At 51.5% G+C, this 20,833-nt stretch overlaps 1 protein-coding gene across 7 annotated transcripts; it reads left to right on the top strand.

Annotated features, from left to right (window-relative positions):
• Positions 1-4,561: 4,561 nt before the first annotated feature.
• Positions 4,562-20,490, top strand: Impdh1 (inosine monophosphate dehydrogenase 1). Of its 7 annotated transcripts, none has more exons than XM_006505066.3 (16): positions 4,567-4,854; positions 8,759-8,857; positions 11,658-11,706; positions 13,730-13,831; positions 13,929-14,003; positions 14,414-14,620; positions 14,773-14,860; positions 15,676-15,875; positions 16,267-16,357; positions 16,552-16,647; positions 17,434-17,577; positions 17,680-17,824; positions 18,117-18,260; positions 18,396-18,479; positions 19,022-19,038; positions 19,707-20,490. In XM_006505066.3, exons 1-16 carry the CDS (start codon positions 4,685-4,687, stop codon positions 19,805-19,807), a joined length of 1,812 nt encoding a protein of 603 aa, XP_006505129.2. In that variant the 5' UTR covers positions 4,567-4,684; the 3' UTR covers positions 19,808-20,490. The 7 variants fall into 7 exon arrangements, with proteins under 7 accessions (NP_001289863.1, NP_001289862.1, XP_006505129.2 ...); XM_006505065.4 differs by having other exon boundaries at positions 4,573-4,854; positions 8,756-8,857; NM_001302934.1 differs by lacking the exon at positions 19,022-19,038 and having other exon boundaries at positions 4,562-4,854; positions 19,707-20,489.
• The last annotated feature ends 343 nt before the right edge of the window (positions 20,491-20,833 follow it).

The raw sequence follows: 20,833 nt of genomic DNA, 5'->3' as shown, positions 1-20,833 counted from the left end.
AAAGGTGTGCACCACCATGCCTCTAAGCTTATCATGGCCACTATTCTGCATGATCCAGAAAAAGTCTGTGTCTTCCAGCTTCAAGATCTGGATCACAGCTGTGCTCTCCATTTCTGGATTGTAGTTCATTTCACATTAAAAGTCCAAATGAAAACAATAACCAAGTCCCTTGTTCAAACTGGAAAAGCATAGACAATAAGCTTAGCAGGGTGGGTTCTTGCTTCGAGGTCACTACTTTCTTAATCTGTTTATCTCCTTGAAGACAGGGCACTGCTTCATTCTATTTCCTGCTGCCCCTTTATTCTTTGAGCCACACATTTTGCATTTTTTTTCCTTTCTATGCTTACTCTGCTTCATCAAAAAGCTTCTTTTAAGAGCAAACTAGAGGACAATTCTATGCTGGTTTTCTGAGGCTTCCTTTGTCAATTCAATTAATTGAAATCTCTTTACCTTAGCTTCAGGCAGACACTTCAGACAAGGGCAAAAAGCAGTCACATTCTTCGCCAAAATATCACAAGAACAGTCTCTAGGCCACATACTAAAATTCTTCGCCACTGAAACCTCTTGGGTCGAAGGTCTACACAATCCAATCACCATCTTCCACATTCCTACTAGGATGGTCCATTAAGCATTCCACTGCTTCCCAAATCCGAAGTCCTAAAATCCACATTCCTCCAAACAAAAACATGGTCAGGCCTATCACAGCAGTACCCCAGTTCATGGTACCAACTTCTGTCTTAGTTAAGGTTTCCATTGCTGTGAAGACATACCATGACCAAGGCAACTCTTTTTTTTTCTTTTTTTTTTATTACGTATTTTCCTCAATTACATTTCCAACGCTATCCCAAAAGTCCCCCATACCCTCCCCCCCCACTTCCCTACCCACCCATTCCCATTATTTTTTTTTTTTTGGCCCTGGCGTTCCCCTGTACTGGGGCATATAAAGTTTGCATGTCCAATGGGCCTCTCGTTCCAGTGATGGCTGACTAGGCCATCTTTTGATACATATGCAGCTAGAGTCAAGAGCTCCAGGGAACTGGTTAGTTCATAATGTTGCTCCACCTATAGGGTTGCAGATCCCTTTAGCTCCTTGGGTACTTTCTCTAGCTCCTCCATTGGGAGCCCTGTGATCCATCCATTAGCTGACTGTGAGCATCCACTTCTGTGCTTGCTAGGCCCCGGCATAGTCTCACAAGAGACAGCAATATCAGGGTCCTTTCAGCAAAATCTTGCTAGTGTTTGCAATGGTGTCAGCGTTTGGAGGCTGATTATGGGGTGGATCCCTGGATATGGCAGTCTCTAGATGGTCCATCCTTTTGTCACAGCTCCAAACTTTGTCTCTGTAACTCCTTCCATGGGTGTTTTGTTCCCAATTCTAAGAAGGGGCACAGTGTCCACACTTTGGTCTTCATTCTTCTTGAGTTTCATGCATGTAGCAAATTGTATCTTATATCTTGGGTATCCTAAGTTTTGGGCTAATAACCACTTATCAGTGAGTACATATTATGTGAGTTCCTTTGTGATTGTGTTACCTCACTCAGGATGATACCCTCCAGGTCCATCCATTTGGCTAGGAATTTCATAAATTCATTCTTTTTAATAGCTGAGTAGTACTCCATTGTGTAAATGTACCACATTTTCTGTATCCACTCCTCTGTTGAGGGGCATCTGGGTTCTTTTCAGCTTCTGGCTATTATAAATAAGGCTGCTATGAACACAGTGGAGCATGTGTCCTTATTACCAGTTGGAACATCTTCTGGATATATGCCCAGGAGAGGTATTGCTGGATCCTCCAGTAGTACTATGTCCAATTTTCTAAGGAACCGCCAGATTGATTTCCAGAGTGGTTGTACAAGCTTGCAATCCCACCAACAATGGAGGAGTGTTCGTTTTTCTCCACATCCTCGCCAGCATCTGCTGTCACCTGAATTTTTGATCTTAGCCATTCTGACTTGTGTGAGGTGGAATCTCAGGGTTGTTTTGATTTGCATTTCCCTGATGATTAAGGATGTTGAACATTTTTTCAGGTGCTTCTCTGCCATTCAGTATTCCTCAGGTGAGAATTCTTTGTTCAGTTCTGAGCCCCATTTTTTAATGGGGTTATTTGATTTTCTGGAGTCCACCTTCTTGAGTTCTTTATATATATTGGATATTAGTCCCCTATCTGATTTAGGATAGGTAAAGATCCTTTCCCAATCTGTTGGTGGTCTTTTTGTCTTATTGACGGTGTCTTTTGCCAAGGCAACATTTAATTGAGTCTAGCTTACAGATTCGGAGGTTCAATTCACTATCATCCAGGCAGGAGGATGGCAGCGTCCAGGCAGATGTGGGACTGTAGGAACCAAAATTTCTATACCTTGATCCAAAGACGGACAGGAGAAGACTGGCTCTCATGTGGCTAGGAGGAGGGTCTCAAAGCCCACTTCTTCAGTGACACACTTCTGCCGACAAGGCCACACCTACTCCAATAAAGCTATACCTCCTAATAGTGCCACTCCCTGGGCCAAGCATATGCAAACCACCACAATTGCTGTGTTCCTATTACCTCAACCTCTGAGGTAGCTGAGATTACTTACAGTCCTGCACCACCTAGTGTGGCCTAATTCTGCTTGCTTGCCTTTCTTTCTTTCTTTCTTTCTTTCTTTCTTTCTTTCTTTCTTTCTTTCTTTCTTTCTTCCTTCCTTCCTTCCTTCCTTCTTTCCTTTCTTTCTTTCTTTCTTTCTTTCTTTCTTTCTTTCTTTCTGTCTGTCTGTCTTTGCTTGCTTATGTATGTATGTATGTATGTATGTATGTATGTATGTATGTATTTATTTGAGATAGGTTTAACTGTGCATCCCTGGCTGGATTGGAACTTGCTATGTAGTCCAGACTGGCCTTGAGCTCACAGAGATCATTGTAGCTCCGCCTTCTGAGTGTTTGGATTAATGGCTGTCCTACTTAGGGTTATTGTTGCTGTGATGAAACACCATGACCAAAATCATATTGGAGAGGAAAGGGTTTATTTGGCTTATACTTCACATTGTGGTTCATCATTGAAGGAAGTTGGAACAGGAACTCAAGCAGGGCTGGAATGGAATCTTTTTTTTTTTTTTTTTTTTTTTTTTTTTTTTGGTTTTTTTTCGAGATAGGGTTTCTCTGTATAGCCCTGGCTGTCCTGGAGCTCACTTTGTAGACCAGGCTGGCCTTGAACTCAGAAATCCGCCTGCCTCTGCCTCCCGAGTGCTGGGATTAAAGGCGTGCGCCACCACGCCCGGCACAGGGCTGGAATCTGGAAGCAGAAACTGACTGATGCAGAGGCCATGGGGAGGTGCCATGATCTTCATGGCTTGCTCAGCTTACTTTCTTATAGAACCCAGGACCACCTGCCCAGGGATGGCACCACCCACAGTAGGCTGGGGCCTCCCAACCACTAAGCAAATGCTCTACAGCCTGATCTTAGTCATTTTATCATTTTCTCAATTGACATTTACTTGGTTCAGATGGGGGGAGGGGTGTGTGCCCACGACAGAGTCTGGTACCAAGGGCAGAGTTAACTTCTGTCAAGTTGACATCAAACTAGCCAACACAAAGACCATAATTTTGGGTTCTTGAAATGGATCTTAGTGCCAGCAGATCATCCAACTTTATTTATTTTATGTGTGTAGGTGTCTTTCTACATGTATATCTGTGCAGCATGTTCATGCAGTGCCTGTAGAACCCAGAAGAAGGCAACGAATCACCTGTTACAACCTGACAGTTGTAAGCTGCCATATGGGTGCTAGGAATTGAACCAGGGTCCTATGGAAAAGCAACCCGTGCTCTTAATCACTGAGCCATCTTAACAGCCCCAGATCACCAAGCGTCTATTATTTATTCCTGAGATCGTCAGATGTTAAAAAAAAAAAAAAAGTATTCAGTGTAAGAATTGTCAGTTGTTTGTTTTCTATCTACTCGGCCTCCTCGAACAAATTGCCCGAAGGCAGTAACTCTTCTTGCTTTCCCAGAGAGTTGCTTTATGAAAGCTGACAATAGTAACAAAGCTGAAATAGAAAGTGTTTTCTAGGCAGCAGATGAGCAAATGCGAGTTAGTGCGTGTGTGCTCAGCCCTACTTCCCTGTAAAGGAAGACTATAAGCAGGGCAAGACTAGGGTCTTTTCCTTCAGGAGCTAGTAGCCTGTTTGTCTTCCCTGGGTAGCAGTATAAAGAAATGGTGAGGGTTGTTGAATAGGTAGGGCTTGCTGGAGTGTCCCACCTCTCTTGCCCAGGACTGGAAGCACTCCAAGAGGCCATGCAATAATAGTTCATTACCCTGGTGTTTGCGCTCCTTTTCCTCAGATGAAACCAGGAGAAACTCGAAGGTGCACGACACAGGGTACAGCGGAGGGTCCTCTTCAGTTGGGTCCTTGAAGAACACAAACCTCGCTCCACCTCACCATCTGCTCATCTGCTTACTTTTCAGCCTGAGTGGCGTCTCATGGGGGCGGAACAGAGCGTAGTGCCAAGGGCGGAGCCCTATGGACTCCAGGACCCCAAACCAGCTCTTCCAGAGCCCCGCCTCCCAACAACCAGCCCCGCCCCTTCCAGTAGACCCCGCCCACTACCCCGCTCCCTCCGGGAGCGGACTGGGGCTCTTATTGCCTACGCCGGTTCGGGAGCCTCCACGCGGAGAGGCTCCCGCCGCCTAGAGCTGCGGCCTCCGCATGGCATGGAGGAACCGCTCTCACCCCCACCGGAGTCCGGGCTGCTCTCGCCGCTGCTGCAGGGAGGTGGAGCGGCTGCCGCTCCAGAGCCCGGAGCCCGGCAACACCCGGGACATGAGACCGCGGCGCAGCGGTACAGCGCCCGCCTGCTGCAGGCCGGCTACGAGCCGGAGAGGTGACGCCCAGGGCAAGGCGCGCGGGCGCATCCGGGGCGGGCGGCAGAGAAGGGCGCGGCAACGCCGGGAGACCGGGTAGCGCTGCGGGGGAGGCCAGAGGCAGGTCCCCTCTACTGCCATTGCACTTCCCCAGACGCAGTTAGACTGTCATACACCTGACTCTTGGCTGGCGGATGCAGGCGGGCACTGTGCAAACAGTTCAGTGCCGCGTTACTCCGGGGAGCTGGAGAGAGGGCGCAGGTTGTAATATCGCTCCCTAACATTTTATCTAAGATCCGACCTATACTACACACTCAGCGACGCTTGGTACAAGTGGCTCCGACCTCTGGGGTACAAAAAGTGCTTGTTGGAGTCCCGGTCCAACGGCGCTTTCTCCTCAGCTTTCTTCTTCCTAGAATGTATTCAATAGGTGTGGGTGTCCGGATTGAGTGTCTCCCTAGGACTAGGGGAAGGTACTTGCACTTTCTCACCAGGCACTGAGATCCAGTGAGGCGGCTGCTGTTCACTCCTTGGAAAGACTTGTACCCCAATGCAGGGGGTCTGAAAGGCAATGAATGAGGGTCCCTGGAGAAAGAGTTGGGGCAGTGAACTGGGCCTCAAGGGAACGAGCTGAAAAAAGAGACAGCGGCTAATCTCTGGATTGTATCGCAGTTTGAAATGCAATCCTACTGTCCTTCCGGTCCAGGGGATTTGGACTTCTTTCTCTACCCCATCTGCTGGTGCTCAGCAGCTTGGGGAGGTGATCTGGCAGCTGGGTTTTGAGGGGAGGGTGGTCTGGGGAATTAGCCAGGTAGTTCTTCTGCCCAGGGTTTGGCCGCTTATGTAAGAACTTTTAACGGCTTTTGGGGCTACGAAGCCCAGCCCCTCCTGCCGTTGCTGGCTGTCTCTTTAGAACTGACTTAGGCTTAAGCAACCTGCCATCCGTTTTTCTATAATAGAAATCTAGTTTGGAGGGCTTGGGGTTTTAGAGAGGTGCCACTATATGGGAGGAAGCGGGCCACGGTACTTGTGAGCTCGAAGGAAACTAGGACTGTAGAATCTCAGAGTTCAGGCAGGTGCATCTCTTTTTCAGATGTACTGCTGCATCAAAGGGACAGTGCCAACCCCACACTTCCCGCCCCCCACTTAGGCTCAGAATGGCCTGTGTAAACTTGGACCCCAGCCAGGCCAGTATAAAATCCAAAACCTGCCAGCTAAGACCTCTATCTGCCTCCACCAACCTGAATGAAGGTGTAGGAAAAGGCAAGGGTTCTCTGAGAAGCCCTAGGCTTCAGTCCAGCAGCATTACTGGTCTCTCTGGCTTGAACTTGGGTGAGCCCTGCCTATTTATCCCGGCATAACAATGCTAATGTTGTCTTTACCTTTTCCCCCCTAAAAGTGTTGTTTTGAAATCTTGTTCCTCTAAACAACCTCAGATCAGATAGAGTCCTCTGGACTGCTTGCCTGAACTTTAGTGCCCTGGTGGACACTATTCCCCTATTCCCCTGAGCAGCTGCCTTAGGCCTGCCCCCTGCCCTTGAAGCTGTGAGGAGGGGAGTCTCAGGGGACCAGCTGCCCTTCCTTGCGTTAAAGAGGCCCACTGGTTGCCTGGTGTCTCCTCCCTGTGGAGGAAGCAGCTGGGGAATTGCAGGAAGAGGGAGGGGGGAAGCCAGGGGGATGGATTAAGTCTCTAGAAAAGGACAGCCTAACCCAGCCTTGAGCCCAGCAGCTTAGAGTAATAAAGAGCTCTGACATAGGTCAAAGCAGGAGGGAGAATGGGGCCCTGAAGTCTGTAATCACTGGGAAGGTGACCCTCCCCATAGCTGCCAGTCTCCTCTCTTGGGACCCAAAGTCCTAGGCTGGGGCAGATGACACATTAAAGTTACCTGAGGTGATGGGTTCTAGCTGTTCTGGGCACCACCAGCCTTGGCTGAACCCTGAACCAGAGCCAGTCTTGACTCATGATGTAGGGAATAGTGACCCAGAGTAGGCTCCTTAGAAACCCAGAGAGACCACTGGGACAGGCCATGCTCAGAGCCTATGATTGATATGGTGGCTATTTCTTCTGTGTCTAGGAAGGGTGGTTCAGAATAACCAGGGTGTGTCTTCTGGCTAGTCTCACTGTTCTGACTATAAGTAACAAGCAAGAGGTTCTAGTGCTGGCTCCCCGTATGGCCTGGGCTTCTAGAATGAAGCCCTGAGTGCTGGAGAACCCGAGAGGATCCCTGGCAAGCAGATACCAATCCCTGCTTTGCCAAGGACTCGGACACTCTCCTCTCCTTTCCCATGCTCCAGGGTCTTCGGGGCTTACACCAGGCCCTATCCTTTGGGCTCCACTGGTGCCCACCTCCCAAGAGCCAAGAAGACATCTGTAAATCCTCTGTAATACTGAGCTCCATGGGAGACTCGCCTTTCCCTTTGCACATGCATGGAACAGCCTCTGTTTTCCTGGCAGGGTCCCGGGGGTACCATTGGGGAGGTTGGGCACCCCAGAGAGCCTGGTGGCTTGGAAGCCAAGGCTCCCCTGGGCCTGGCTGTCACCACACTGTCGAGAGGTAAACAAACCCAGCCTTCCTGGGGTGGGGAGAAAAGGAGACACAGCAGCTCTCAAGGCAGGGAGGGAGAAGAGTGTCCCCAGGACACCTAGTTTCTCCCCAAATGTGTGGGAATGTCAGGAGGGCAGGCTAGTGGCTGGGGGAGAGGGTAATGGTCTGGGATAACCCTTCTGGACACCTCCACCTTTCTCCATGTGTGAATGGGTTTGCTACCTAATCTTCTTGTCTCCCAGATTGAAATCTAGGTCTTGTTAGTTGCTCAGAACTGGCCACTTAGGTTCTCCTAAAGGGAAAAACTTTAAAATTGCCTGCTTCTGTCCTTGTTTGTATGTATACTTGTTTATGCCACTGCCCCAAACCTTTGAGTTTTCCCCAGTTTTTAACCTGACATTATTATCCCTACTCAAAACAATTGTTCTTCTTTAGACTCCTTCCTGGTCTCTAGATCTTTCAGGAGCTGAGAATGAAGGCTCTTCCCTCCCTCCACCCCCCTTCTGTGTGTGTGTGTATGTGTGTGTGTGTGTGTAGTCTGGGACTGGGAATAGCCCTTCCCCTTCTGCATCTATGCATGAGGAGGGCCAATTAATAGATTGTAGAATATATGTGTTCATTTATGAAAATTGCTTTGAAGATGGCAGATGATTCTAAGGCTTCTCAAATGTCAAGCATTGCTGAAAGAAAGAGAGAGAGAGAAAGAGAGAGAGAGAGAAATGCTTGCGCCTTAGGAATTGCGTGGGGTCCGGGCAAGAATAGTGATCCAAGGCCCATCTCCTGTGTGTTGGGGAATTTTGAGTTCAGACTGATATTTCAGAGCTCTGGGGCTTTTTATTAGAGTTGGGAGAATAATTACTGGAAAAAGGCATGACCATGTTAGAGGTACCCCTAGGGGAGGTAATGGGAGACTAAGGGGCTCAGTGGCCTAAGGAATCTAAGGGGCCCAGCCAAGTTAGGGGTGAACCCTGTAAGGTCCACTGCTGGGGTTCCGGGGAGCACGTTGAAGAGCAGCGAAGGGGGCGTGTCTACGCTTGGCTCTTTCTCTGGTCTCATATCCTGCCCGCAACCCCTGGCCTGGTCGCCAGAGTCGAGGTGCCATTGCGGGTGATCAGGGCGTGAGTGCAGCAGCGGCAGCAGGGCGAGCCGGGCAGGGCCTTTGTGCGACGAGGGGCGGAGGCAGAGATCCCCGAAGGAGGGGCTGGAGGAGAGGGCGGCGCCCGGGGCCTCCCTCCGCAGCCGCAGCCCCCGCCCCCGGCCCACAGCGGCAGCGTGGCCTCGGTGCGCGTCAGCAGCAGCAGCGGCGGCGGCGGCGGAGGCAGTGGCAGCGGGGCGGCCCGCGCGGGTGTTTATGTCGGGTCGCGGTGTCTCCCAGCAGCATGGCGGACTACCTGATCAGCGGCGGCACCGGCTACGTTCCCGAGGATGGGCTCACCGCGCAGCAGCTCTTTGCCAACGCGGATGGCCTCACCTACAAGTAAGCGCCGAGATTGCCCCTACCTGGGTGAGCACGCCGCCGCCTGGCGGCCCCTGGCCCCCGCCCCGCACGTGCACGGCTGTTCCTCGCTGACGCCCGAATGCCCTCGCCCAATAAGAGTGACTTGGGGCCAGTGGGGGCTGGGCAAGGGAAGGAAGGAGGCTCGTACCAAGAATAGAGAGGGACGTGGCATAGCGACATCACTGCCCAGGGAGCCTTGACCGATAACTGGCTAAGATCCGAGGCCAGCCTGCCCCCTGGGTGTCTTGGCCATCCTGGAGAGGCCTTGGGACATGTAGAAAGACGAGAAGTGGCTATTCTAGGGGGTCTTTAACTAGCATGATCCAGGATGTCGTCCTTCGTCAAGCCTTACCGTGAAAGCAGGGAGGTCCCAGGATCCCATCTCAGGCAGCTGGTTGAATAATAATCCCCAGGAAGGGGCCCATTTGGCAGTAGTGTGGCCCTTGTCTCTCCATATCTAGTCCAGCCCCCCTTCCACTTGTGCGGCTTCCTGCCCATAGGTTGGGACTGATGCCCTCCATGAATATTCTGTGCCAACCCTTTAAGCCCACTCCACGTGGCCTTTTGGAGAAAGGTAGAGAGTTACCTGTCTGCCTCAAGCTTAGTTTGCATTTTCCTGTGGGCCCTCAGCCAGTTCTCCCTGCAGGCCTGGCACTAGCTGTGTCTCCTGGCTGCAGGACGACATCCCTGCCAGGAAGGAGCATCAGAACCCTTGATTAGGGCAGAGTAGCTGCTAGAGAGTCAATAGCATCTGTGGCCTGTCACCTGTCATCTCTACCCTGGCTCATAAATTGTCCTGTTTGTCGGTCAGCTTTCCTGTTGCTCTGAGGAGGGCGCCCTCCTGCCGGCCCACGGGTGAAGGGTGATTTTTATCTAGAGAATGCCAACGGCCCCAGACTCTGGTGTTTCTTCTCTGGCCTCTAAGTGAACCACAGAAGGAAATAGGCTGCCAGGGGAGGTCAAGGTGGGGTAAAAGTTCTTTGCTCCTTGGTGGTCTTTGATGACTAAAAAGGGGCTCTATCTTTTTTTTTTTTTTTTTTTTTTTTTGGTTTTTCGAGACAGGGTTTCTCTGTGTAGCCCTGGCTGTCCTGGAACTCACTCTGTAGACCAGGCTGGCCTGGAACTCAGAAATCCGCCTGCCTCTGTCTCCCAAGTGCTGGGATTAAAGGCGTGTGCCACCACACCCAGCTTAGGGCTCTATCTTTGATAGGAGTTTTACTGTACTCCTAGGGAAGTTTGAAGGGGAACCATTAAAATTTCTTTTAGGCCTGGTGGCGAGTTAGTCACAGCACTCCTATCTGCCCTGTGGCTTTTGTTTCCTGCATGAGAAGTGCCTCCTGCTTTGCCTAGCTGGGCTCAGAGTGTATTTGAACTTGGGTCGTTTGCTTCTGAGTGTGTCCATCTAGGCTCACTGTGACTTCAGGTAGACTGTGCCCGTAGCATCCCTGGCCTGTGGCAGTGTATACCTAGAAGTACCACGTAGGCCTGCTCTTTCTTCCTAGGCTCCACTTGACTGTTCACCTCACTCACGTTGACAGCTGCTATGCTCTGGCAGGTCCTAATTGTTAGGACTTCTGGCTGTCCTTCCCATGTATGTTGGTCGCTCCTGCCCCAGTGCCTGCTCTGTCAGAACATGTCCTGAGCTCAGGTCTCTGGGGTCCCTCCAGCTGCTTTGAACCTTGTGTGACTCAGCAGCCCCAGCCTTGTGCCGTGCTGGGTTGTGCTTGGGTCATGTTGCATTGCAAACTTACTTTCAGATTCTGTGTTTTCTTCTTTCTCTTGCAGTGCTGGGAATCAAACCTAGAACCTTGTACACAATAGGCAAATGCTTTATTACTAAGTTCCATCCTTACCCGGATTCTCTTGTTCTGCTACTATTTTGTTCTTCTGAAACAGGGTCTTGTAGCACAAACTGGCTTCAACCCCAATCCTTCTGTCTCTACCTCCCTAAGTACTGGGATTATAGAGATGAGCCCCTCCCCTGCAGTGTAGCTTCTGTTTTTTTGTGTTGAGTTATTCTTTGCTTTTGTTAGGACTAAGGAATTTTTTTTTTCTGAGACAGGGTCTCTTTATATACTATTGGCTGGCCTGGAACTCACTCTCTAGACTAGCCTGGCCTCAAACTCACAGAGATCCCTTTGCCTCTGTGTGAATGCTGGATGCTGGGATTAAAGGTATGCACCGTCACACCTGTCAAGACAGAAATCTCAAGCCAGGCACCATGGCACATACCTGTAATCTCAGCAGTCTGAGCCAAGAAGATGGTGAATTCAAGGCCATTTGAGATGCCAGTAAAATACTGTTTTAAAGGAGGAAAGGGAAGCTAGGTTTCATAATTACATCACTTGAAGCAAGAGGTTGAGTTCAGTGTTATCCCTGGCTATATAGCAGATAACCCGGCCCGTCTGGGTTACACGAGACCTGCCTATAAAACTAACTAAATAAAAACAGCAGACTGAGAAGTCCTCAGAGGTGTGCATTGTATGTACTGTGTGTGACCATGTAGGAAACTTTTATGTCCTTTCACAAACTCTGGGTGGTCTCCGGATCTGTAGACCCTCCATCTGCCATTTTTTTGGCCTTAGTTCCTGAGGTTGAAGCTACGTTATGGGGGGTGTGGTGGTGGTAGTGAGGAAGACCTCTCATGGGGCCACAGGGTCAGTGGATTCCAGCCTTTCTGCTCCTCTACCCACCCCCACCCTGCTGCCAACCCTAGGATAGCAGACCCCGATGCTTTTGGACACCCTGCCCACTGGTCACTCTCATTCTGTCTTTCCAGCGACTTCCTGATCCTCCCAGGATTCATAGACTTCATAGCTGATGAAGTGGTAAGTGCCTCTTCCTTTGGCTCAGGGAAGGGGCTGACTTCTTGTTCCAGGGCAGGTTGTGGGAGAGGCTTGCCTTGGGAATGCTCTTTTGCCCATTACCTTTATTGTTGTGGGAGGGACAGGCACACAGTCAAGGGCAGAGGCATCTGGGGTTGGGGGAGATGCTGGTGAGTTTTGAGTGCCAGCCTCTGGGTTTAGAGGATGCTCTGTCACTGAAGAAGTTGGAGGGTTGGCTCAGAAAAGGTCCTGTGAGGAGACGGTTTGGGCGTGGCTGCTTTATTATATAGACAATAAGGATTAGCTGTTGTCTGAAATGCTGAGCCAGGGCTATGCTCTAAAATTATGATCACTTTGAATACAGTGTTCAGTGATTGGGCACTGACCCATAATGGACAAGAACTGGCAAGAGGGGTTGAGGGGGTAGGACTGGGCTGGGGGGGATGGTCAGGGAGGACTTTGGACAGATACAGGGGAACACAATGCTTTCCTTTCCATGAGGGGCTAGCACTGAGCCAAATCGACGAATAATTAGAAGGCTGAGAAGTTGAGAAGAGTAGAGATGATGGTGTAAGATGATTCAGGGAACAGCAGCCATCTGATCTTGAACTCATGCCTCCTTAAAAGACCCATGGCTGTGGTTATTTCTGCTTATTCTTTCCGTTCTCACAAAAGGCCTGAGAACCTGCACGTGCACAGCCCTAGATTACTTACATATTAAGGAAACTCAGGTTTAGCCTGTGTGTACAGAGCTGACCCAGACAAGATTTTTAGGGGGTGGGGGAAATTTGGGCTATTCTGGTCGTTCCCTTTTGATAGCAATCAGGAAGGCTTCTTGTTTTAGCCACTTAGTTTAACAAAGTTTATTGCACATCCTGGGCTGGGCATCCTGGTTCTATGCCAAACTCTGGTCTGACTGCTAGGAAGAGAGGGACTAGAAAGATATCTGCCTAGTCATGAGGGGTCTCCTTGTCCTACGCTGGCTGCTTGGGGCCTGACAGGAGAGGAGACAGTGTGATTGTCTGCGTGTGGGCCCAGAGCTCTGCTCGCATGTCCTGCAAGGGTCTGTGAGTCTGAAAGGTTTCATTTAGAGTTTGTTTGGAGGGTTTGGGGGCTAGATTAGTATTTATCAGCCTGATTCTCAGAAGGGTCCAGGGTCTAGCCATGTACAAACAGACAACCTGCAAATGTATTTAGGAGAAGTGTCTCTTATTCAAAATACTCAAGACCAAAATGCTTGCAGATTTGTATACTTGATTTTTGGGGAATATTTATTTGCATATATATATAGTGTGAAATCAGGAACGGGTCAAAATCTAAACCAAAATTAATTTACATTGTATATCCACCTTATACGCTGCCTGAGGGTAATGTCATAGAGTATTTTTCCTGCATTTGAAGGTGACTTGTCACTCGAGGTCAGGTGTGGAACATTGCACTTGTGATCCTGTCTGTATTCAAAATACTTTAGCTTGTAAAGCATTTGGATTTGGGATCTTCCGAGTAGGGATGTGCGTCCTGTGTTAACAATCCTGACCTTTTTCTTGAGCTCCCGACCCTTAGCCATTTATGTTCCTACCTGGCTAGTAGGTGCCTCCCTGGGCCTACCTTTGTCACCAGCCCTTGTTATCTAGAACCCAATTCACCCTGTTCCTGGTGTTACTTGGCCTTGGTCTCCCCTCCTTTCCTTCCTTCTTCCTTACATCTCCTTTTTACTATTCTCTTTAGTCTCGTATAATCCAGACTGGCCTGGAATTCAGTATTAGCCAAGGCTAACCTTGAACTCCTAATCTTCCTGCCTCATCTTGGGATTATGGGCCTGGTGCTCTTTGTGGCTTTCATCTCAACTGAAGTGACCTTGCCCATGTGCCTCACATCCACTTTCTTTTCAAGTGGAGTGATCAGTTCCCCAAGAGCTGTACTGCTCACTGCTGGGCCTCAAAGCCTGGCCTATGCAGGATATAGATGCTGGCGAATGTTTGTCCAGTGGATAAAACCCTTCAATGGACTGTGCTTCTATCCTTAGGACCTGACATCAGCCCTGACCCGGAAGATCACACTGAAGACACCATTGATCTCGTCTCCCATGGATACAGTGACAGAGGCTGATATGGCCATTGCAATGGCTGTGAGTCGCTTGCCTGGGTGGGGCTGAACAGGAACGGGGTGTGCAGAGGGAAGAGGAGGCTAGCCTTTGCTCTTACCATACCTCCCTTCTATACCAGCTCATGGGAGGAATTGGTTTCATTCATCACAACTGTACCCCAGAGTTCCAGGCCAATGAAGTACGGAAGGTCAAGGCAAGTACTGGACTCACCCTCAAAAACATGCAGTCTACTTGATCCTCTAACTGATGTGGGACCTAGGTTCCCTTCCTTACAATGAAATATGGGCTTAGCCCCCCATTTTCCCGTTGGTTCTCACCCTATTGAGGACTCTCACTTCTCAATGGCCCATCAGGGTCCCCTGTGTCCTTGGTGGCCAGGCTATGTGCCACCTTTGGGTTTCTTTTTTTTTTTTTTTTTTTTTTTCGAGACAGGGTTTTTCTGTGTAGCCCTGGCTGTCCTGGAACTCACTCTGTAGACCAGGCTGGCCTGGAACTCAGAAATCCGCCTGCCTCTGCCTCCCGAGTGCTGCGATTAAAGGCGTGCGGCACCACGCCCGGCTCACCTTTGGGTTTCTTGCAGCTCTTTTCTTCTTCTGTCTACAGAAGTTTGAGCAAGGCTTCATCACAGACCCTGTGGTCCTGAGCCCTTCACATACTGTGGGTGATGTTCTGGAGGCCAAGATACAGCATGGCTTCTCTGGTATCCCCATCACCGCGACGGGCACCATGGGGAGCAAGCTGGTGGGCATCGTCACCTCCCGAGACATTGACTTCCTTGCTGAGAAGGACCACACCACCCTCCTCAGTGAGGTGCCTGCAGGGCAGGGAAGGCAGAGCTGCATCACAGAGGGAACTCTACCCCCGGGGGCCCCAGACTGGTGCCTGTGACCAGGGACCATAGGGAGGCCTGGCTCCGTCTCTCTCACCTGCCAACCTGCAGGCAAATGTTCCTGGCCCCACAGGTGATGACTCCGAGGGTCGAGCTGGTGGTGGCTCCAGCAGGTGTGACATTGAAAGAAGCAAATGAGATCTTGCAGCGCAGCAAGAAAGGTACCAGGGAGTACACACCCCAGCTTCCTGTACAGCAGAATTTCCATTATTCCTCAGCCTCTTGTGTTGGCCCAATAATGTCTTGGAGGAAACGTGAATAACCCTAGGCAGTCTGGAGCAGGTTTCCCGATACTCCGCTACCTGCTTACAGAAGCCCCAGTCCTAATTCAGTGTCTTCCCAATGTTTTTCCAATCTAGTCCTGAGAGGTGCTTGTCATAGTAAAAGAGCTTTCCGGTCTTAGAAGTCTGGGAAAGGACTGAGGAAGGGGGAAGGAAGTTCCAGGACAGCCAAAACTTCATTGGGGGGGGGGGGGCGGGGAACGACACCCTGTGTCAAAAACCAAAAGAAAGAAAAAAATTACCCATTGACTTCTCAGAGTCTTTGAAAAGTCCCGCAGTTAAATATATCCGATAGAGCGGCTGTTTGTATGACGTACATTAAGTTCCTGTGGGCTGTTGCTTCCCAGGTCCCCGGTGGAGAGTTCTTGGCATTTGCTTTGGGCAGAGAGGATCCATGTTCCTCCCTCAGGGCAGTCTCACATTAAGACCTTGTCTGGGTACTTTGTACAGTGACGTGCTCCAGCAAGTGAAAAGTTGCCAGGGTTCAGGGGCTGCCTGTCCCACCAAACCCGCATGGGCAGGAAGAGCCTTAGGAACGCTTGGGAAGGTTCTTTGCTTCCTGATCTCTGGGAAGAGGTCCAGGTCCTGGGTGGGTGCTGTCACCTAGTGGCTAGCTTAGGTACTTCAGGGGTCTCTCGTTCCATTTCCTTCCGGTTCTTCTACCCACTACCCTGCTTCTCTCTCCTCCTGGTCAGGGAAGCTGCCCATAGTCAACGATCAAGATGAGCTGGTAGCCATCATTGCGCGCACAGACCTGAAGAAGAACAGAGACTACCCTCTGGCCTCCAAGGACTCCCACAAACAGCTGTTGTGTGGGGCAGCTGTGGGCACCCGTGAGGATGACAAATACCGCCTGGACCTGCTCACTCAGGCCGGTGCTGACGTCATAGTACTAGTAAGGAGGTGACATAGTACTAGTAAGGAGGTGGCGGGTTCCCTGCATCAGGCTTGTGAGGCTCATTCACCTCCATTAAGCCTTTGCTCCCTCCCCACTTTGCTCTCTTTCGGCTTCTCTGGTATCAGAACTAGGCTAATTGTAGAGCCCAGAACAAACCATGGCCCTCCCTCCAAGGCTTTCTCCTCACATACAAGCTCATTTACCCTGATAATTATAACTCACACTCACTGAGAGGCCCCATTTGCCCGGCACTGAGCTCAGCTTTATACATGCTCACTTGTTTCACTCAGTGTTTAACTTAGTTAGCAGCAGCTCTCTGAGTGCTGGTCCCTAATTCCCGTGAGGGGACTTGGCTGTTTAGCTTGAGCCTTTTTGTCCCTGCTAACAGGATTCATCCCAGGGGAACTCAGTGTATCAGATCGCCATGGTGCACTATATCAAGCAGAAGTACCCCCACCTCCAAGTGATTGGGGGAAATGGTGAGTGTGGAGTGGCCCCCCTCAGCCCCCCAGAACTCCTAAGTGATGTCATTCTTCCAGGCATAGGGGATAAAGGGTAGGATGGGCTTTGGTGAGCATTTAGGTTGGGGGAGATATACTAAGATCCCAGGACATTCCTGGGCAGGGTGGGGACACTATCCTCACATTCCTCTGTCTGCTTCCTCCATCCCCAGTGGTGACAGCAGCCCAGGCCAAGAACTTGATTGATGCTGGTGTGGACGGGCTTCGTGTGGGCATGGGCTGTGGTTCCATCTGCATCACCCAGGAAGGTGGGTATCCGCAGGAGGAGGAGGAGGAGGAGGAAGGGCTGCCATTTAGAACCACTCTGGCCTCTTCTTCTATAGATACATGAGTATCTGCCCCACTAGGTGATTCTCGGGAGCAGGATTCTGGTCTGTGCTTTACCCTGTCTTGGCATAGTTGTGGGAAGAGGCAGGTATAGGCAGATGAGGACATGTGGCTTTTGGGAGTGGACCAACCTGCTTTTTGGACTGGTTGTGGGGACGCTGTTGGTATCACCCTCTAAGGTTGGTGTGACACTTTCTATAGTGTGTGTGTGTGTGTTGGAAGATAGCTGAGGGTTTGGATCCCATTTGTGACCAGATCATGCCAGTGGTGTGAAGGATACAAGTCTCTGAACATCCAGGGATTCCATAGACCCACATTGCCACGTGTAACAGAGCAGAATCCACCTCACCCCACAGCCCCCAGGTGAGGTTGAGAGCAAAGCCGTATTCCAAAGGAGGCCATCGGAACCCAGCTCTGGTATTAGCTGCTAATTCAAAGGACATCTTTACAGGAAGCCAGGCCTCCACAGCAGCTGGTGCTAGAGACCACCAGTCTTGAGGTCATGTGTCTGATGGCTCGCATTGATCCCCTGATCCATATCCTTTATGGTCCTGCTAGTTAGTGGTGGGTGACCTAGGAACCGAAAATGGCTTTCTCCCGCCTTAGGCCTCAGAAACACCATCTCTTACCATCCTTTCTCCATTGGCGGGGATAGATACAAGGAGACCACTGATCCATCTCTGTCCCTTACATTCCCCTTTCCCCAGTGATGGCCTGTGGCCGACCCCAGGGGACTGCTGTCTACAAGGTGGCCGAGTACGCCCGACGTTTTGGGGTGCCGGTAATAGCGGATGGTGGCATCCAGACCGTGGGCCATGTGGTCAAAGCCCTGGCACTTGGAGCCTCTACAGGTGAGGGGAACACTTGGTATTGAGGACTAGAAGCCGCCAGAGGGGCAGTCAGACTCCTGTGTGGAGGAGGAGGCATTTAGCCCTCAACCTTGATCTCTGCAGTAATGATGGGCTCCCTGCTGGCTGCCACCACGGAGGCGCCTGGTGAATACTTCTTCTCAGATGGGGTGAGGCTGAAGAAGTACCGGGGCATGGGTTCTCTGGACGCCATGGAGAAGAGCAGCAGCAGCCAGAAAAGATACTTCAGGTTTGTCTTCATGTTCTTGAACTCCCCCATGGCCTTGACTTTAGACGGATACCTGAGACCGCATTCCCAAGTTGTGGAGACTCACAGACATGCAAAGTGGCAGATGTAGCCCGACCTGACCAGAGACTCGGATATTGTTTCTCTTGTAGCCTAGTATGTGGCTACAAGAGAAACAATGTATGAGGCTGCTGTGGGGATCCTCTGGGCGGTATTCTATCTGTACCTTGGAGAGGCCGGGTGGGGTCCTCTGAGCCTCTGACTGCTCAGCTCAGCCTCCCCACCTTCCATGCAGTGAGGGGGATAAGGTGAAGATCGCACAAGGTGTCTCCGGTTCCATCCAGGATAAAGGCTCCATTCAGAAGTTTGTGCCCTACCTCATAGCAGGGATCCAGCATGGCTGCCAGGATATTGGGGCCCAAAGCCTATCTGTCCTGCGGTGAGTGTTGCAACTTGAGGGGGCAGCAGAGGGTCCTGGGAGGTTTTCCTCTTTCCTCTTCTCTTTCTCTTTTCTTTATTTTTTGGGGGGTGAGGAAGGGGGTGTTTCTGACTTATTCACCTGTCCACCTCTCAGATCCATGATGTACTCAGGAGAGCTCAAGTTTGAGAAGCGGACCATGTCGGCCCAGATTGAGGGTGGCGTGCACGGCCTACACTCGTAAGTGGGTAGCCTCCTCACCATGGCTGACTGGTGCTGGGTTGGACAGGTTCAAAGGCTAAGCCGAGGTTCCAGGGGCCACATGGCCTCTCTTGTCACCCTGTCTACAGGGCCCAGTCCACCCTGGAACCTAGTCATGGAGCCTCGTGTAGGCTGGCTGTTCCCCTCCCTCCCTCCCTTCGGGTAGCTTCCAGGACAAGGCACGGGAGGTGTGGCCGCTAGCCCTACCCGGGCTCCTAGCTCCTGCTTGCTCAAGAAGCTTGGTGGCTGGTAGTAGGGCTGCTGGTGTTGGGGTCTTGCTGGTGGTGGCCCCAGGCAGGCAGGCAGGCAGGCAGGCAGAAAATGGGGGCATGGACCCTCTGGTGGGGAAACGGGCAGAGAGACAGATGCCAGGCCTGATGCCGGTGTGACTGTGGGTTGGGGGCCAAGCTCATTGGCAGCAGTAGTTGTAGGCATGCAGCCCGCCCTGGTCGAGAGGACCCATCTCCCTAATCATAGGCGGGCATCTAACCTGTGTCTCTTTCTGCCCCACCCTCCCATAGCTATACCTTTCTGCCGTGTAAGTAACTGCGCTGCCGGGGCCAGGTGTAGAATAGAGCAGGGGCAGTCTGGGTGGGCCATGGGCTGGGAGAATGGGGATTGGGTGGGGGGGGGGGTAGTGCTGGAGCCTAATCAGGAGACATGGACCCAAATGGGCCCTTCTGGTCCTCACTCCCAGCACCATGGTGGAGGAGGCCAATCGTGGACCCTCATCCAACCATGGCCCCTCAACCAATCAAAACACGAATCTCATTGTGGGGTACCAAGAGATGCCTGTGGTTACAGGCCTGGGGCTACCCCATTGTGAAAGGCCCGAGTCACCATCTATGGGGGGCACGGTGGAAACAAGAAACCAAAGGTTGAGCTAGTTGAAGTCTGCTCTGTGAGGATGGCTGTGCTTGCCTGAGCTGTCCCCCCCTCCTAGCCACCAAGGACGATCCACTCAGGTGTGGCATTGGCAGGAAGGAGCACAGGTTCCTTTAGCACTGGCATGGTTTTTCATGCAGCCTTGGCCAGAGGAAGACAGAGGTCCAGGGCCACCTCTGCCTCCTCCAGCCCCCTGGCTGAGAGGCAAGCTCTGCGGCCCCTTGCCCTATCCCAAACCTGGGGGGCTATGGGCAAGAGGATGCTGGGAAGAGAGTAGAGGCCACACATCTTCTCTTAGCCCTGTTTTCTTTGTCTTCACAGTTACGAGAAGCGGCTGTACTGAGGACAGCGGTGGCGGCCAAGGCAGTGGAGGGGGCGAACCCCGGGGCCCCCCTCTAGGAACAGCCTCCCTCCAGAACTAAGTGGTCCATAGATTTGCACTACGGGTTCCCCAGCTCCTTTCCAGGGAGAGGAGTGGAGTCCTTGAGGGGCCTGTGGCCCCTCTCCCGGGCAACCCCACAGAGTCAGGTAGCCCCCCCCCCCCGTGCCAGGCTGCCCCATAAGATCTTCCGGGTTCCCCCTTCTTCAGTTCCCTGAGCCCAGTCAGCCTTGGCTCTCAGGCCCTGTGCCTGCCTCAGGTCTTTCTCACTGCAGCCTGCTCTGGCCCAATGTCCAACTCTGACCCCTGGGGAAGGTAGCCCCTCCTGGCTTCTCCTATAGGGCACCTCTCTCTCTTGCTGCCCCCTTCCTCCCAGGAAATGGTGCTCTCCTGACCCTGCCTCTGGCCCGTCCCTGGAGTGCTGTCCTCTCAGCCATGTGGCACTGTGGGTTCTGGACCTAGGCCAGGGGGAGGTCTCTGCCCCCTTCCTCTGGCTTGAGGCTCCCATGGGGCCTGCTCCTCGGCTTACTTCCCCATCTCTGAGCCCAGGGAGGGCCTGCTGATGACCACCTGCCCTTCATTCCTGATTCACCACCATCCCCAAGTGTACCGTCCCTGCCCTCTCTTCTCAGCTGCAGTTGAAGGCTTTAACTTTGCACACTTTGGGGTCACAATTGTGTCATTGTATATTAAATAATCTGAATAAATCAAGCAGTTATCAATGCCTCTGTGATCCTGTTTCTGTCCTTTGCCCTCGGGGTGGCTGGCCCCTGTCTCAAACTCAGAAATTCGCCTGCCTCTGCCTCCCAAATGCTGGGGTTAAAGGCATGCGCCACCATGCCAGGCCTTGGGCAATCTCTTGTTTCTACTCTTCCCTGACAACCCCTCCCCACCACCCACAAGAACAGGGAACAGGAGACTTCAAATAGGCATGACCCAGGAGTTCAGAAGAGGTCTGGGCTAGCTCTCCCCTGAGGGTCATTTCAACTTAGGTTGCCCTATTGTCAATCAAGGATAACCCAGCCCAGAAAGAAGGATGACCAGCTGCCATTAATCCCTTTCCCAGTGG

The sequence above is a fragment of the Mus musculus genome, chromosome 6 (genome assembly GCF_000001635.26).
Source record: "Mus musculus strain C57BL/6J chromosome 6, GRCm38.p6 C57BL/6J".
Taxonomy (NCBI): Eukaryota; Metazoa; Chordata; class Mammalia; order Rodentia; family Muridae; genus Mus; species Mus musculus.
Note: the sequence above shows the minus strand (reverse complement) of the source record. Positions and strands in the feature narration are given on the sequence as shown.

Bases quoted from the DNA above. Each gene is read 5' to 3' on its own strand.
- Impdh1 (XM_006505065.4), top strand. From the start codon at position 4,685: ATGGAGGAACCGCTCTCACCCCCACCGGAGTCCGGGCTGCTCTCGCCG. The intron at 8,858-11,657 runs GTAAGCGCCGAG...CTGTCTTTCCAG, and splicing joins GCGGATGGCCTCACCTACAA to CGACTTCCTGATCCTCCCAG. The intron at 13,832-13,928 runs GTGAGTCGCTTG...CTTCTATACCAG, and splicing joins ATATGGCCATTGCAATGGCT to CTCATGGGAGGAATTGGTTT.